At 42.3% G+C, this 13958-nt stretch overlaps 1 protein-coding gene across 4 annotated transcripts in view; it reads right to left on the bottom strand.

Moving 5' to 3' along the window:
* Positions 1 to 13958, bottom strand: part of Ptpn12 (protein tyrosine phosphatase non-receptor type 12) — a 67453-nt gene that overhangs the window by 3244 nt on the left and 50251 nt on the right. For all 4 annotated transcript variants that reach the window (XM_052173102.1, XM_052173103.1, XM_052173105.1 and 1 more), the window contains 7 exons: positions 11992 to 12069; positions 11795 to 11890; positions 10630 to 10715; positions 7144 to 8120; positions 3235 to 3303; positions 2734 to 2801; positions 1725 to 1755 (listed from right to left, as the gene is read on the bottom strand). In XM_052173102.1, the coding sequence (XP_052029062.1) occupies positions 1725 to 1755; positions 2734 to 2801; positions 3235 to 3303; positions 7144 to 8120; positions 10630 to 10715; positions 11795 to 11890; positions 11992 to 12069 (1405 nt within the window). The remainder of the gene's footprint in view (positions 1 to 1724; positions 1756 to 2733; positions 2802 to 3234; positions 3304 to 7143; positions 8121 to 10629; positions 10716 to 11794; positions 11891 to 11991; positions 12070 to 13958) is intronic.

Genomic DNA, 13958 nt, shown 5'->3' with positions numbered 1-13958 from the left:
TGGCTGTCATTTCTAGAGGGGTGGCAAGGGTATGTGTGTGTGGAGGGGGGTGGCGTGTGTGTGTGTGTGTGTGTGTGTGTGTGTGTGTGTGTGATCTTGAGACAGCCTCATTACATAGCTCAGACTGGTCTAAAGCATCAGCTCTGCTGTCCCAGCCTCCTGAGTGCTAGAAGCAGAAGCAGGAACCACAGCCCAGCTTCAGTCAGGCCCTCCATAGGTCTGTTGGGGATTTCTCGTGCACTCACCGCATTTCATCAATCCTAAACATGGCATGCTATATTTTCTGAAAGTGCTTATAGTCAAACAGGTTTCTAACTGCTGGCAATTTCCATTTTCTACTCCCCATGCCAATATTCATTCTTTCGCGCGCGCGTGTGTGTGTGTGTGTGTGTGTGTGTGTGTGTGTGTACACGTGTGTGTGTCTGTGTGTGTGAGGTCAGAGGCCAGCTTTCAGGAGCGGGTAACGCCTATCGTGTCATCCTAGAGATTAAACACAGGCCGTCAGCCTGGCAGCAAGTGCCTTTACCCTGGGAGCCAACTTGCCAGCTCTAAAACAAACAAACAAACAAACAAATAAACAAACAAACAGGTTCAGCTCAAAGATACACAAAGTCCCGGCAAGAACAGAACAGGCCTAGGGGTTAGAGCCTCCCAGTTGCTGATCTAGTAAGAGACACACATGAATTATCTTAGTAGTGTGGTGAACTCCGTAATAAGATCACAGGCAGCTATGATGGGAACCGGAGAGGGATGGGACGAGAGGTGGCAAGGTCCTCAGGGCCACCTTCTAAGAAGAAGACACAGATTTAAAGTCTCAACCTTAGTCAAGTGAAGGTCATCCAGGAACAGGACTCAGCATTAGAAGTCAAGGTTTAGAGAGGTGGAGGGTGTACGGGAGACGGTGCTCACTGGAGCGTAGAAAAGAAGCAGGGAACACCAAGAGCCCCACTGTAGCTGCTTCCGAAGAGGAAGGTCCTGGGAACTAGCAGGGTCACGCATTGTCGGTAATAACTTGATCTATTTTATGATGGTGAAATCATTCAGCCATTCCTCCCCTCCCTCCAGTGTGAGAGGGTGTGTATGGTGTTGACTTTCTGACCCTCCTGCTCTTTCCATGCTCTGGGACTGCAGTTTGTATTACCATGACTGATTTATGAAGGGCTGGGAAATCAGGACTTTATGTATACTAGGCACTTACTGAGATATCCTCAATCATACAAATATAAATTTTCTAACTTGATAGTATTAACATTGATTTATTTTCAAATAAACATAAACACCCTCAAGAGTTATGAACACATGTCCATCTTGTTGGCCAATCAGGAGCATTTACTTAAACAGAAATAAACTTCTAGGGAATTGTTAATTTTTGTGCTAGAGAGTAAACCTAGACTTTAGACCTGTTAACTATGTGCTCAATCAGAGCTATACCATAGCTTCTAGATATTTTAATAAAATAAAAAATACAACAAATATCTAAGAAGCAATACATAAATCCATAACTTCTGATAATACATGTTCCCATGACTTTCCAATTCAGACCAATAGTATCCATGGGTGAGTCAGCTTAGAATAATTATGTCACAGAACTGTTTCCTCAGGCAGTTATCCTAGAGACCTTTATATATAGGAGTAACCAAAGAGTGTGAAGCAGGGTATGTGCTATTTTAGATTTTAGATAAATTAATCTGTAAAGTCTCCGGTAAAAAGGAAGAATAACTTACCATGTTTTTCATTTCCAGAGGTTATCAAGTTCTGCAAAGACATTTTATAGTTATTACAAAAAGTTCATCTTATGTGCAATAAATAGAACGCTTAATCTATTATAGGAATACACCCCAAGAAATTAAGGTGTATTAAAAAAAATCCCCTCCTTGTTATTTATTTTTTGAAACAAAATCTCCCGTAGCCTAGCTCCAAACTCACTGTGTGGCCAAGGTAGGCTCAAGTCCCGCTCTTCCTCCCCACCCCCACAGAGCTAGCCCCGCCCTTCCTCCAGCCCACAGTGCTGGGATGGCAGGCAGCACTGCCTTGCTTGGCTTGTATCTTGATTTTCAGTATCAAAGAAAAAGAAAGCCATGGTGTATCATTATGCTTGCAATTGTGTCATGCTTTAAAGTTTTTCGTGTGTGTGTGTGTGTGTGTGTGTGTGTGTGTGTGTGTGTGCGCTCCTAGGCACAAAGCTGAGAGGATGACACTGGGCCTCCTGCTCTACCAGTCTGCCTTATTCCTTTGAGGCAGTCTCTACAGCTGCACAGTGCTGGGGGCGGGGCACAGCAAGGCATCCCCATCCACAGCTCTTATTATCTTGATGTCTACTGTAAAGGGAAACTTCTGCATAAAAACACAATCAACAGGAAACGTGGTCTAATTTATGAACTTTTCCAAAGTAGTCTAACAAAGTAACAGCTGGAAGAAAGCCAGAAAACTCTTTTTAAAGTGTAGTATATCTTAAAAAACAAAACAAACAAAACGGCCGTGTCTTACACTTTACATCGGCTTTTAATCTGAGTATACAGCCTGATGTGGTAGTGCATGTGTATAATATATACAGTCCCTGAGCTGAAACATAGAGGTAGGAGGGTCAACGGTTCAAGGGCAGCCCTGGGTACAAGTTTGAGGACAGTCTGACTATAGAGACCTGTAAAAACACTAAAAATGGTCAAGTGCAGGGAGGAGGAGGCTCTCGTCTGAGGCTCACGAGCTCTAGGGTGGAGCTAACACAGGACTCACTTCAGATTCCCTTTGTTCAGACCACTCCTGGCTTGGAAGTTCACGCCATTCAGCTCTTACAGGCATATCTGGGGAACAAAAAAAGAAATCTCAATATTAAAACTTTTGTCTCTAATCCTTGAATTTTTTAATTAAAGTCAACAGAAAAAACCCTTATACATGAGGTAAAGTATCTTTACCAGCATGCCTATGCACAACCCAAGTTGAACGTTAACTTACATTCACTAGAAAGTGAAGCAGTGTACGTTGTCTGATTAGTGACTGAAACACCAATCCGAATACATTTGAAATTGTGTTTGCCTTAATTCTAGTAGTTTCCAATGACTGTCACAATGCAATCACTTGGCAACTTCAGGTACAGAAAGATACTACTCAAAGAGTTTTCAAATGAAAATAAAAAACTACAGCATCAATTAAAACTTACATTTTGATTTTAATTACTCAGTATAATAGTTGTTAGATTAAACCCAGCAAAGTAGAAGAAATACTCATTACGCTTACCTGCTAATACAAAAGACTCAGGAGTTCGTTCAGGTAAGGGAGGAGGTGATTCCTCACTAACATCAGCATCTAAATTAAACACACAAAATTAAGATAATTAAAATTAGTAAAATACCATCTAAACAACAGAGAACTAACTTCCTTGATGTGTTAAAAATATAAACATGGAACACCAAAAAATTAGTTTCAAACATTGTTACCATTCAATTTATGATCAAGAAGAGTCAAGAATCTTACTGAGCTAAAGGCCTCCTACAAGTCTGTAGGAACCTAAAGACATGACTGTGATTGCACTATGAGATTTGCTGGGTTTCCTGATGATGCTTTGTGTGCAAAGCAGAAAGCTGCTCACCTGGCTAAAGCCAGTGTTTCCTAAATGAGTGGACTGCCCAACGTTCAAGAATTGTGGCACACCATGCACTGTGGGACAGTGGACTGTGCCAGGGAGCTCAGTAAGGTTGGCGGGTTCCGAGTCCCCAGCACCCAGGCACCCACCTGAGACTGTAGGCTGCTCCCTGCTCCCTACCAGATTCCTGGCCTGGAACTTGGGCCACACTTCCCACATAGGAAGTGTGATGTGACCTGTGATCAGAACAGAGTTCTTCATGCTAATGAGGTATCTGGATAAGTCCAGAGGATTTAGCCAATAAACTTCCCTTCCTGCAAAAGGCATTTAATCTCTAGTCCACTTCGAGGAGTTGTTATGCATCCATTTTCTGGATTGGAACCAAGGACTGTCTCTTCCATCAAGAACTGTCAAGAGACTCTCTTCTCCTCATTGCAGGCCTGTGGACCCCAACCCACCATTTCTGACACCTCTGTGGTTTCTAGCGGTGACTGGACACCCAGGAGTCAGGGGACTCCCGTTTCTCCCACTCTGAGTGGTATTTAGTGCTACCAACAGCAGGCATAGGGTAAATGCAGCCTACCACCTCAGTGTTTAGCTGTCCCGTGGCATTTCCAGACCCTAGCAGTGGCGCAAAACATGGAACCGCAATACACCATCCATCCAGTTCACTCATGGAAAAACTATGTTCTTGAGTCACATCTCAAGGAACTAAAGTAACATTTTAAGTCACATTATCTTTCTATTAGATATAATATAGCCACTAATATTTTAATAACCACATATTTACTACCAAGTACTGTGAACAAGCAGTATCATCTGACTCTGTGGTGTTAAGGTTATAAACTGAAGTCATTTTAAAGGCTTTTTTACAGCAGTAGAAATCTATTTAGCCCATAGAAAAGATAGAAGGTAATGCATTACTTAAGTCCCATAGGTTAGCCTTACGACTCAGGATAAACCAGTGTATTAGATTTTTGAATTCCTGCTCTATGAAGAGAAAAAAACAAAAAATAACAAAAAACAACACAAAACAAAAAAACCCAAGAACATACTACAGCTGTGCATGTGTACCCAGTTGGCAGGAGAGGCATGGGAAACTATACTAGGGAGCCTATGAGTAGTCTGGTAGAACATTATCTTTGATAGCACTAAAACCATATTTGATAGCACTAAAAATTGAAAATTAAGGACATTTTCAACAAGCATTGAGGCTTGCCCGGGTCCCTCATGTTTACAGAGCTGGTGACACCACACCAAGTATAGCCTTCAGTCCAGAGTTCCAATACAATACCTGATAGATGTACCCAGAGTGGCAGTGAGAAAGTAAGGCAACAACAAGCATGGCTCCTCCTCGTCCTCCCTTCAGTGACTGCCACAGCAAGAATCAGTTACTTCAAGGAAGGACACACAGCACTGGGACTGAGCCCTGCACACTGCTGAGTATCCATCAGGCTTTCCTGGTAATCACTTGTCAAGAACCCTGTCTCTGACTGTGGTCCTTGCTTCTCGACGGCACGCTTCTCCCTGCTTTCCCACACTTGAAGCTCTCTGTAGAGCTTATATAATCATGACTGGAGTTGGAGACCCTGGCTAGAGGATTTGCCTGGCCTGTAGGAGACTCAAGTCTAATTCCCAGGAGCCCCTCCCCTAATCCAAGACTTACTCAACTAGAGACTGCCTTGTTTTAGAAAGGCTTCTGAACATTACAGTGTGGGCCTACTCGGGGCAAATCTGGATACAATTTCAGGCCTAAGAAAATAATGAAGTAAAAGTTCCTAGCACATGTTTGGCATGTATAGAGCCCGGGTACATGGAAAGAAAGGAAAGGGGGGAAAAAGGAAAAAGGGAACTAATGAAAGAATTCATTGTGAAAATTTTGTCAGGCAATAACTTATACAAAATATTATTTTTGTTATTAATACAAAATTATTGGGTTAATTCACTAACAAATTCTAATACAAAATTTCCTAATTTTTATGTTAATTATTTTACAAATCAAGTAATAAATTAAGAAATAATTATAAAATAAACAGTACATGATATAATCTACAAAGTAAGTAATTAGGAAAAATTAAGTACTTGTTTTTTTACTTGTTTATTTTGATGTGATGTGTATTGGTGCTTTGCATGCATGGATAGCTGTGTGAAAGTGATGGAACCCATGAACTGGAGTTATATAGACAGTTGTGGGCTGCCATGTGGGTGCTGGGAACTGAACCAGGGTCCTCTGGAAGAGGCCCAGTGCTCTTGATAATTGAGCCATCACTCTATCCCTGAAATAACTCTCCTGTGACAGTGCATTCCTGGGTCTCTCAGAGCATAGAGGACTGAGCCAGAAAGATGAAGTTGCATGCTCCTGTATCAAAAACAACACAAGAGGAAAGACACATGAAGATTTCAAGCAGCAATGCTCTATAGCAGGTATGGTGAATCAAACTAGAGTCCCAGTGCAAAGGAGTGAGGAGGATCCTGAGTCCCAGGCCAGCCTGAACCATGTAAGGAAACCCTCTCTCAAAACCTTACAGCGAGAGTGAGTACAGGTGTCCTCTTGACACAGCAAACTGCTTAGTGAAGGACATGAAGGCCCGGGCCTGGTAGCAGGGTGTGTATGTGAATCAACTGCCTCGAGTTAGCTAAGTAGTTTCCAGTAACGGTATGAGTTAACTTGCCAGCTCAGAGTAACTTTATCTGTAAGCATTTATGAAAAGAGCTCTTTAAATGTTATGTAGTCAGTGATAGGAAACTAGGACTGTTGAGTATTTAAAGAAGCTCAGGTGAAATTAAATGGCTAAGCAAGGGTTCTACAGTATTTGCATCACTAATTCCATCGACATGATGATCAAATTATGGTAACAATAAATATAAACTTTAAAATGCTAGTATGGGCCTGATCCTATCCCTGGCCCTGATCGTTTTTGTCACTCTTTTCCTCCTTGTCCAGCCTTACTGTGAGGATATGTGCCTGGTCTTATTATAGCTTGTAGGTTGATATCCTTGGGAGGCCTGCTCTTTTGGTGGGGAAGGTTGAAGATCTATCTGGGGGAGAGGGGATGTCAGCAAGACAGGAGAGAGGGGAACCTGTGACTGGAATGTAGTGTAAGAGAGTAGAATAAAAACATACTAATGTAAGTGCAGAGATATTAAATAAGGTTATGTACTGCCATAAGACAATCCTGCTAAGTATAGACATTTACGCTAGTTAGAGAGAAGAAAAGATTCTAAATTAGAATATTTTAAAAGAAAAATGCTATCTGGCCAGGTGCAGTAGTGGGTGTGTTTAATCCCAGCACCGAGGAGGCAGAGGCAGGAGGATCTCTGGGATTTGAAGGCCAGCCTGGTCTAACAGAGTGAGTTCCAGGACATCTAAGGATACACAGAGGGACCCTGTCTCAAAAAACAAAAACAAAAACAAAAACTAAACCACAAATGAACAAACAGTTATCTAAAAACGCAACTTTTGTTGCAGGGTCAGGTGTGGTGTGGAGGATGATGAACTGACCAAGCTAAATGCGTAGGACAGACAGGCAGCTGACAGGGAGCTGAGTGTCAGACCATATTACCTTTCTCAGCACCCGGATGCGTCGGCGTTCCTGCTACTTCCTGTCTGGCAATGGACATTGGCAACACTCTCCTAGTGCAAGCACTCTCAGCACTACTGGCAGGAGACACTGTGGCACTTGCTGTTGAAATGCTAGTTTTGTTCCTGGTCGCAGCACCGTCAGAGCCCCCTTCATCTGCGTCTGAGTCGTCAGAGTGCAGAGGGTTGGTAAAGCTGATAGGCGCTCTCAACACAGGGGAGCTGTTATGGTGCTCCGTGAGTTCGTGGCCTTCCTCTGCTGCTGTAGAGTTCGGTGTGGAACTCACCGTTTTCGGAGTCTGAGAATGATTACCTAGGGGTTGGTCTTCAGGTGAGTCAGGTACAGGTGTGGCATTGTCAGGTCCATGATGGGACCACGTTACATGTCCTTTCTTATCGAGGGGCAAGCAGTCTGGCCGAGGAGGTGTGTGTGAGTTCTTCTGGGACTCTTCTGAAGCATCAGGAGCTTTGTCTGAATGTGCCGCACTGCAGTCCGCACAAGGATTCTGAGACACACCATCAACTTTTATATCCCCTGAACTTAACTCCTGTGGTGTAGAGGGTTTGTCAGCTACAGGAGATGAAGCAGATTTAACTTTAATCGCATGTCCCCTATTCAAGAGCGTGTTCCCATCAAAACTTTTGGGCCCTTCTTGGAGAGGGACTTTCTTAATCTCAAAACTTAAATTGCGCTCTAACTTTTTATCTATGTGCTCGATAGCTGAATCACTTTTTGCCATTAGGTCCGCTGATTTATCATGGTTTCTGTTGAGGTCTGCCGGGTGTTGCTCTGGTGACGCCATGTGCAGCACTGGCTTTGGGTGGTACCTGTCGCTGTCCTGCCACACAGTGGTTACGGTTGGGAAGGCTGAAGGTGGCGATGGCGTCAGGATGGGTGGCACCGGGTGAGGTTCTGGTGGCTGTAGTATTTCTTCCTTGGCATCCCCTTCTACAAGGCAACTGAGGACAACAAATAGACTTTACAATGTTTAACATTTAAAAGTAAGCTGACTGATTACAATACAGTTATAATGTTCTAATTCGTAAGCTAAGGAAATTCAGTATTTTTAAGGTAACAGATGTACTGTTAAAGTCCTATGACATTAATGAAAAACAGTAGTCCCCACCTTCTATTCTATTAAGCAGAGGCACCTACTTTGGAACTATCTCCTACTTTACCTTTCCGATACCCTTATAGTTTTTTGGCTTAATCTGTAATCATCAGTATTATTTACACTTACAACACCATGCTTTTTTCATTCTATAGTGTCTTGTTTTCCTGATAGTCTTATAGTTTTACAAGGTTTCTCTGTGTAGCCCTAGCTGTCCTAACTGACCCTGCAGACCAGACTGGCCTCAAATTCAGAAATCCACCTGTCTCTGCCTCCCTAATGGCAGGAATAAGAACCAAATATACAAAATAAGCCAAAAGCCAAAAAATACACATTCTTAACTGTATCTACTTATCAGTCTATCCAAATCCATGAATTGTTATTGTTGTTGTTGTGTGTGTGTAGCTGTCTATGCTCATGTGAAGGTCAGAGGTCAAACTCAGGATCTTCTATCATGTTCTATGTCTCTTTAGAGACGGCGCACACTGAGCTGCCTTTTTGGCTAGCCTGGCTGGAAACTGAGCTCCTGGGATTGGCCTGTCTCTCCCTCCCTCCTTCCAATGGTGGGGCCAGTACACACGCCACCATGCCACACTTTTGATGTAGGTGCTGGGATCCAAATTCAGCTCTGGGCGGCAAGCTCTTAAGCACTAAGCCATCTCCCTGTCCAGCCCTGGTATTTGATTTTTTTTTTTTAACTAGTGGAAATAAACTTATATTTATCTAATTAAATGCAGTCTTCTGAAGATCAGGCTGTAGTTGTGGCCTTGAACAAAGTTTTACTCATCTGTGCATGCGATGTGGATGTGCGGCTATGTATGGCCTACAGCGGCAGGCAGAAGACAGATACCTGGCTTTGAACTCAGGTCATCAGACTCCCTTGACACTGAGTGACTTATACACTGAACCATCTGACAGGCCTGACCTTGAACTTGTGGTCTTTCTGCCTGCCCTGTCCAGGAGCCGGTGTACACGCCTGGTCTGAAATGCTATAGTCTTTAAATGGGCTAGTCCTCTCTTCATTCTCTTCCAGTTTTACTTTGATATTTTTGACTTTTAATGAATCTAGATGCACTTTAACATACTGTCAGTTTTAAAAACACATATTCTGGTGTTTTAAAAACTGTAGCAAATTTTAAAAAGTACCTTAAATATTATTTAAAAGCTAAATTACATGTGTAATTTTCCAACCAAGAAAATCTATTTTTGTTTTTTTAAACTAAAATAATAAACCTCTATTTAAAATTGTATTTTCTACTGTCTACTACTTACAACTTATTTGAATTTAATATAATTGTCTTTTAAAAAGTTAAAACTTGAGGCTAGTGAGATGGCTCAGCATTAAAAAATACTGTTGCTTTTCCAGAGGACCAGGTTTGTTCCCTGCACCCACAACTGCTTCCAACGACCCATTACTCGAGTTCTAAGGATCTGATGCCACCTTCTTACATACACACAGAGATTTCTCTGCATATACACACATAAGCTCAAATGAATAAATCTAAAAAATAATTAAAAACCCACCGTGTGGCCCAGGCTAGTTTGCGAGATCCCCACGTCTGCCTCAGTTTCTTTAATGCTGACTGACATGCAGCAGCACCTGATTTGGTACTTGCTTTTTTTTTATAAGATCCTAAGTGAATCTTCCCACACAGGCTATGCTGTTTATGAGCTTCCCAAGTCAGACAGTCCTAAGTGGTTGACATGAGCCACCATAACTCCTTACTTGAGTCTCTTAATTGTCATTCTAATCTTAGTACAGTTCAGTCTCCAGGCAGCACACTGTCAGAGCGCATATCCATGATATTCAGGTAACATCTGCACTCCCGCAGGGCTGAGTGTGCAGCCTGCTGGGAGGATGCTTGTCTCCCTTGCAGAAGAACTGTGTTCCTTTCCTAGCACTGTCACCAGACTTGAGACAAACAAATAAAAGCCTTTCTCCTTTAAGCCTCTACAACACTGTTTCCCAGTCTTGCTTCTCTCTTTTGAGCTATACCCAGAATAAACGAGCCTTCAGTAAACCCTGGTCAAAATGGTATCTGGGCAGCCTCTTGACACAGGAACTGTTCTCTGACTCCCTGACTCTAGGGAGTCCTCCTATCCTGAGAGAAACCATTTTAAAGGCAGCTAAGGGAATATTCCCTATCCTAATGCCAAAATACGTATTTTGGTATAGTGTAGTACAGACATTATATATAAATCAAACAAAAACTTTAGCTTATCAATAACAAATAATTGCCGAATGTCCTTCATCTTTAAAAAAATAACCAGTTATAAAACTAAGAAATAATCATAGTTTGTCACATTAGTTAGGTCAGGAGAGGAGTGCTTTAGAGAACTCCTAAGGCACACAGTACCTGCGAGTCCGTGGGGGCTTTGGCGGAGGGGAGTCTTGTTTCGCACTATCAATGGAACTGACCATATTTCCAGTGGTAATTTCATTCTGCCAAGGGGAAAAAAAGTTTCACTAACATTAGAGTAAAAATAATTTTTCTTGATTGACATATGATCTCCACATTGTGGGATGCATCCCTAACTGCACACCATTCTGTGCACACACAAACACAAACCCCTTAATAAATTAGAAAGTACACAGCTTCAGTAAGATCATTTAAGGCTAACATGGCAATGAGTCACAACATGACAAAAAGGGACTTACTGGTGGCCCTATGACTCTGTTCTTAAAGAGCACGTAATCCATCGTGCACGATGGTGTCTTACACCTCAGTCCTTAAGGAACTGAGGCGAGAGAGCCTCCAACAGCCTGGGCTCCATAGCAATACTGTGTCACAACTCAACAAGCAATGGAGTATATGCCAACACCTGCAGACTGTCATACTGCCATGCCCAAGTAAACTTCAGGGAAACTCAACTTATAGTTATTTAGTTGAGGGTGAAAGCAAAGAGAGCAGGTTTTTTTTCCTCGCTGAGACAGGGTTTCTCTGTGTAGCCCTGGCTTTCCTGGAACTCACTCTGTAGACCAGGCTGGCCTCAAATCTGCCTGCCTCTGCCTCCCAAGTGCTGGGATTACAGGCGTGCGCCACCACCACCCAGCTAAGAGAGCAGTTTTTTAAAAGGTAGTTTATACTTGAAACAATAATGAACGTAGAGCTTTTAAAGTTTTACTTAGATTATTGAGTTTGTTGTGAGTCACTAAATCTGAACTGTAGGACCCAGGTCAGATAAAAGTTAACTCCTGTCAGCCAGGCAGTCGCGGAGCACGCCTCTAATCCCACCACTTGGCAGGTAGAGACGGGCATCTCTGAATTCAAGACCAGCCTCAACCACAGACTGAGTTCCAGGATACTCAAGGCTACACAGAGAAACCCTGTCTTGAATCCCCTGCCCACCCCCCCCCCCAACAGCACAACAACAACACAAAACAAAACAAAAACACCCAAACCAAAACAAAAACAAAAACTCTTGTTTCGGGCCTTCTCACCCAACTAGCGCGCAAGCTCACAAGAGCTCAATCTCGGTATGGCGTCAGTCTGCCAAGGCTAGAGAGCCAAGAATACTCACACCATCAGCGATCTTCTGTGCTCCATGAATTTCATACAGTTGTAGCTGTTTTTCAAACAGTTGGGCAATAGCTCTATGAACAAGTTCATACTGCTCCTGTTGTAAGGAGACATGATAAAACAGGAGCCAGTGAAGGACATCCGAGGAGAGACATTTACGAAAATATAACTTATAAAGAGCACCAAAATCAACTATACCTTTGTTTGTACCGCAGAGTGCCTTTGTGTTCTCATTTCTTGTATTAAATTAAATACATTAAATTCCTCTGGAATTTTCTAAAACAAAAAATATAGAGCATGTAACCGTAGACAATGTCAGAAAATAGTGAAATACTCTCCAAGTTTTCACATAGCCTTCAGACACGTGCTGGATAACTACAAATATTTACTGTGCTATCAGACAAAGACGGACAGCCCTGTGGATAGCGCTCATTCAATCCTCAGCAGTCACACCGCAGAGCATGACTAGAGCATACAGGAAACACAGAGACCATGACAAACTGATGGATGGAGGAAAAAATTACACAGTCACAAAGGGGTGGGGAGGATGGCTCGAGTCAGGGAATGCTCATGTGATTAAGTATGAGGACCTGGTGCAGTTCCTCAGAACTGACATAAACACCTGGAGTGCTGGTGGGCCTTGAAACCCCAGTGCTGGGGAGCAGCCACTGCAGCTACACTCTAGTTTACCAAGAGACATTAATTCAAAAATTATGGTGGCAAATGAGCCAGGAAGACAGATGAAGTCAACCTCTGACCACCACTTGCTGGTGCGTATACCGTGCACAAATAAACACATACACATGCCATACTGACATGCACGGGAACACACAAGTGTGAGTAAAAGGTTATTCTGTCAAAATAAAGCAAATATATACAATATATGGGAAACTGATTACCTGAAGAACTAAGAAGTTGAATATGGATAAAACCTAAGATAAGCTTACTTGAACTCAGACTCTATGTTAAGACAAATTCAGTCAAGTGAGGACTATAATACATAACTTTAGTGATGTTTCAAACAAATACTTAAATATTCTGAAATTTTCCCCCAAATTTGTTTGCTAGTATTTAAATATCTCTTCCTTTTCTATCTCTTCCTTTCCAGTTTTAGTTTTTGAGTTTAAAAATATTTATTGATGCTGTGAGGTGGTGCCGCATGCCTTTAATCCCAGCATGTGGGAGGCAAAGGCAGGTGAATCTCTGTGAGTTCAAGGCATCAGATGCCTGAGGCCTGCAGAGCCCAGAAGGCCTTGGATATCCTGAAACTGAAGTTTCGTGCCATGGTGTGGGCGCTGGGACTGAACTCTGGTCCCAGGTAAGAGCAGCAGGTGCTCTTTACTGCTAGGTCATCAATGTAGTCCCGTAGTTACTAGTTACTTTTACGTTAAAAATGAGATCCAGGAACACTGGTACATTCCTTTAATCCAAGAACCTGGGAGGCAGAAGCAGTAGGATCTCTGAGTTCAAAGCCAGTCTGGTGTCTCCCTATCTGTCTCTGTCTGTCTTTCTGTCTGTCTGTCTTTCTAAAGAAGTGGGAAGATCCTAGTAAAATTTTTTTCATTAAAAAACATTTCATATTAGGAAACTATTAGTTTTTTGAAACATAAAAATGAAATTTTATCCCAGAGATTATTTAAGAATTATTTATAACTTGCTCTTTCCTTGGGGAGGGGGAGGAGACATGATCAGATGGACAGCAATGATAGGGGGGGAAAGATGATGTAACAAGAAAACTAAACATTGAACCTAGTTTTTTTTTTTTTTAACAAAATGCTGATTGACGTATTAATAGCAAATTTCAAGCTATGAAAGATAAAGTTTGCCTGTAACACAGAGAAAATGAACATAGTATGGAACTAGCAAAGGAAACAAATACATATACAGAGAAGGGACTGTTACTGACGCCGTGTCTTCCACAGCCTCAAACACAACTCATGGAAATAACAGGTAGAAACCTGTTACAATGCTGACAGCAACGCTCACAACTGACATGCCATGGGTAGAATTGATTCTACGCACTTTGGCCCTGGGGTCAGCACTCTTAAACACTACACATGAAAGAACTCACTCAGTGGAAAGCAAACCCCTGCCTGGTGTGCAGTTCCGAGTCTCAAGGCAGCTGTAACATTTACACTTACTCACATTTCTCTTTATATGGTTAA

Source organism: Apodemus sylvaticus, chromosome 2 (genome assembly GCF_947179515.1).
Source record: "Apodemus sylvaticus chromosome 2, mApoSyl1.1, whole genome shotgun sequence".
NCBI lineage: Eukaryota > Metazoa > Chordata > Mammalia > Rodentia > Muridae > Apodemus > Apodemus sylvaticus.
Note: the sequence above shows the minus strand (reverse complement) of the source record. Positions and strands in the feature narration are given on the sequence as shown.